Source organism: Trypanosoma equiperdum, assembly GCF_001457755.1.
Source record: "Trypanosoma equiperdum strain OVI genome assembly, contig: ctg_1468, whole genome shotgun sequence".
Lineage (NCBI taxonomy): Eukaryota > Euglenozoa > Kinetoplastea > Trypanosomatida > Trypanosomatidae > Trypanosoma > Trypanosoma equiperdum.
Window position 1 is genome coordinate 18,436 of NW_027123469.1, and position 3,777 is coordinate 22,212.

The 3,777-nt window shown below is 42.8% G+C and overlaps 1 protein-coding gene across 1 annotated transcript; it reads left to right on the top strand.

Moving 5' to 3' along the window:
- Positions 1 to 1,300: 1,300 nt before the first annotated feature.
- TEOVI_000832400 (uncharacterized protein) lies at positions 1,301 to 2,485 on the top strand (the record flags this gene model as incomplete). Its single annotated transcript, XM_067221578.1, has 1 exon — positions 1,301 to 2,485. One exon carries the CDS (start codon positions 1,301 to 1,303, stop codon positions 2,483 to 2,485), a length of 1,185 nt encoding a protein of 394 aa, XP_067077679.1.
- Positions 2,486 to 3,777: the final 1,292 nt, after the last annotated feature.

The following is a 3,777-nucleotide window of genomic DNA, read 5'->3' on the forward strand; positions in this document are numbered from 1 at the left end:
CAACCGAATGGGTACCACAAACGGATGCATTTGAAACAAAGACAAGGGTACGATGGTAGTACGTTTATATGTGAGGGAGGACACAAGGAATATTGTTATTAAAGGAAAGGTAGAAAGAAAGGTAAAATGGCGAAGGTATATGCGTAGTTTCAAACAAAACCCCAAAGATAGGCATCGTCATACACATGAAGATGATGGAGGGGATAATGATGTAGAGAGAGTGTAAAGTGTACGGACCAAATAGGTTTACTAACCCTAACACAACAAAGAGGCATTGGAAGTGGCTTGTGTCTAGAAGAACCGTTGCCAATGCATTTACAAAAACATTTTAAAGAATAGATTATTTTCATTATAAACGCAGTCAGTAACGTGCAATGATCTAGCGCAGGGGCGCCAGTTGATAGATGGCGGACGATGCGTTCATAAGTTCGTATCTCACAAGAATTATTGTGGTCGACAGTTTGTAGGCAAACACACCAGAAGGAAAATACGCCTAAGGTTGTAGCATGTGTCAAAAGCACCACAACATTTAGACGCACAAGCATAAAGTGGCAGAATGTGTCTAACCAATAAAAAACGGCAGCAATGAAAGTACTATTGCTACCACATATAGTTCAGAAAAGTAAGCTTTAACGCACCCAACGCGGAGCTAAACTGGTAAAGTAATTAAATGGAACGAACCATTTTCATGTTTCCTATAATGAAAAAAGGTAAAGGTGTAAAATACAGCTTAAATTACAGATTTAGTAAATTAGATGCAAGGTAACGCAGCAGAGTGCAGTTCAATCCACCTCAGAAGAGAAAAAACACCAAGAAATAACTGTTTTAGGACAATTTTTCATACTCACTATAGCTCGACTGTCAATTTTAAAAGGGAGCAATAAGCTCGTCAAAAATATTGCTTACAAACCCAGTTGGGACGTACATGTAAACAGCTAGTCGTACAGAAATAAGAATTACAATTTTTCTAGCAGTATAGGCTCTGTTATACCCAAAACACCAGCTGAGACAGCTATGACTAAGGTAAGGTACAACTTTGGAGGATAATATAGGTCCAGGACAGCACCAACAGGGGAATAGCTGCTCGCTACAAATTGGAGAACAAAAGCGCGTAAGCTAGAAGTTAAGCCAGCCATCTTTACTCGAAGATTGGAGAATACACTGCATGGTCGGACACGCACCCGATACACAGGGACTCAATGGAAAAGGCTCTTAATTGCCATTAGAAACAACCTTCAAACCAACAAAAAATGAAGAACTCGCAGTAAACCACAAGCAGGCTGGAAGCGAGGCGAAAAGCATGGCAAATCTTCTTTACCTGATGCTTCTGGCGGCTCCACTTGCAACAATGGCGAACGCAGACACGGCTGATGAGATGGGACACGCGATCGCAGGCCCCTGCGCCGAGGCACAATTCACGGCAGCTGTTGCAGATGAGTTAGAAACAAGGATCGCCTCAGCGGAGGCAGCCGCACAGGAGATGCAGCGGCAAATAGCCGCCTGGCAACTTTTCGCCCAGAAAAAACAGAATTCCACGGCGGCCAAAGCAGCACAAGCTTTAGCAATTTACTTCACAGACCGGCTGGCAGAAGCGGAGGCCAAAAACGCCCAACACCTAACTACACTTCGTCAAGCAACGACCATCCTAAACCGACGGACAGGCGCCACCCTAGCACTCGGGGAGATCCAGAGCTCGGGACAAGTAACGATAGGAACGGCGAGAGGCCACGCCAACGCTGACCTGCAGGCATACTACACCGGCACGGCTTACGGCCACACGGTACCGATAACGCCACAAGACATACAGACGGCGAAGTGCAACTTGAAACAAGCTAATGGCGACGCACTGCACGGCAAGAGAATGGCACTGCACAAGGCCAGGTCAATCAAGCTATTAAAAGACGAGCTATTTGCACCGAAACCGACAATACTGCAAGCCGCATGCAAAAACCCAGCAGGCGGCGTCACAAACCTTGGCAAGGGCAACTGCGGGCAGGACGCCAGCATAACGACCGCCACGGCCGGACTTGGCATCGCGACGGCCAACAACCCGACGACACACGATAAACCGGCGGCCCACCAAATCTACAAAGACGCAGAAGGGGCCGACACATGCGCACCGTACACGGCGCAAACGAAATTGACGGTGCCGCTGAAAGCGAGAGTGGCGGAAGCGCTGTGCAAGGTGGGAAAACTAAAGCTTGAAACTATCCAGACAGCTGCAGATGTAGCACCCGAGCAGCTAAAAGGAAACCCAGAATTTCAGATTATTGTTAGCCAACTACTTACCAAACCCGGAGAAAACCTAGACCCTAACAAAGACAGCGACAAACCGAAGCTTGACAAAATAATAACAGACATTTACTCAGAGTCCAAAGACACTTTCCAGGCCAATTTCGTTACTAAAGTCAATAGTGAGCCGATAAAATTCAAAATAGGGTCGCTGGAGCAAGATACAGCAATAGGAGATAGTGTGAAAACATAAATTGTCGGCCCAGCTCTTGCGTATTATACTGGGTTGACTTGGAAAAAGGAAACTTCAACACCAACAGGAGAGAATCCCAAAGAAGGAGAAAAAGCAGATGCAGCAGAGAAACCAGGAGATAAGAAAGACGGGGATAAAAAAGCCGGAACTGCAAATTGCACCAGCCATTCCACGCAGGTTACTTGCACGAAAGGACAGCAACGGCAAATGGAAAAACAATGCTTGCAAAGATTCCAGTTTTCTTATAACTAGGAAATTTACTCTGATTTTTTCTGTTTTGTGAGCTTAGTAGCTTTTTAAATTGTAATGATTTATGCTCGATTTTATTCAATTTATGAAAGAATGAAAAATATATCAAGGCGTGTATGACAATAGTCTACGGGTTTACAGCGTTTGAGTGATTGTGTATTTAAAAATTAGTGATATTCTAATTTTGTATATTTTTTACTTTATGGATAATATTAATAATAATAGGAGAGTGTTATGAGTGTTTATATACCAATATTATAATAAGAACAGCTGTAGAAAATAAACGCATGACCAAAATACAAGTATTTAAAATTGAAAGGGTGCAATTAAAGTATGTGAGCGACTGGCAGAGAGAAATTAAGGGCAGTCGAATATGCGCAGTGTCGAACACTAACGTAACTATTGCCAGTGTTACATTGAGGAAATAATTCTGGGAATACTGATAGGAGGCGAGTAGCAATGTACATACCGAATACTGGCGCTAAATCTTCTGAAAAATGACTTAAAATGAAAATGAAGAGGTGGGAAAATACAGAACGGAGTGACAGAGCAGTAGAAAGAAAATGAGTACAAAAGAAGGAAATATTGTTCCATATTAAACTTAGACTTAATAGACACTAGTGAACAGATGATGTTGGCGACTGTGAAATTAAACCAAATTGCAAATTCATGGACGAAAGAGTAGTTAATTAGCGTTTAGACAAAATGATCTCCTTATCACTGACGAGTATGTGTTTTAGAGTTTACGCCGACAATGAGCGACGAAGTACTTCAACTAGTCTAAGAAATATGTTGGTACAGATGTGTCTCCGAAACATTGTTTTCACTAGCAAATAGCAGTCGAAAAGCAGGATTTCCAGCTGCATTTTTCTGCGATGAACCACAGTTAAGAGACGCTGAAGAAGCATTTAAACTACTGACTTGTATGTTAAAGAATAAAAAGTTATGAAACGCGGCCGAACAGAAATGCAAGTCGTTTGCTTTATTTTTCAAACTACCGTCACCAGCGACAAGACAGACAAATAGAAAACTCCTGTCAGTGC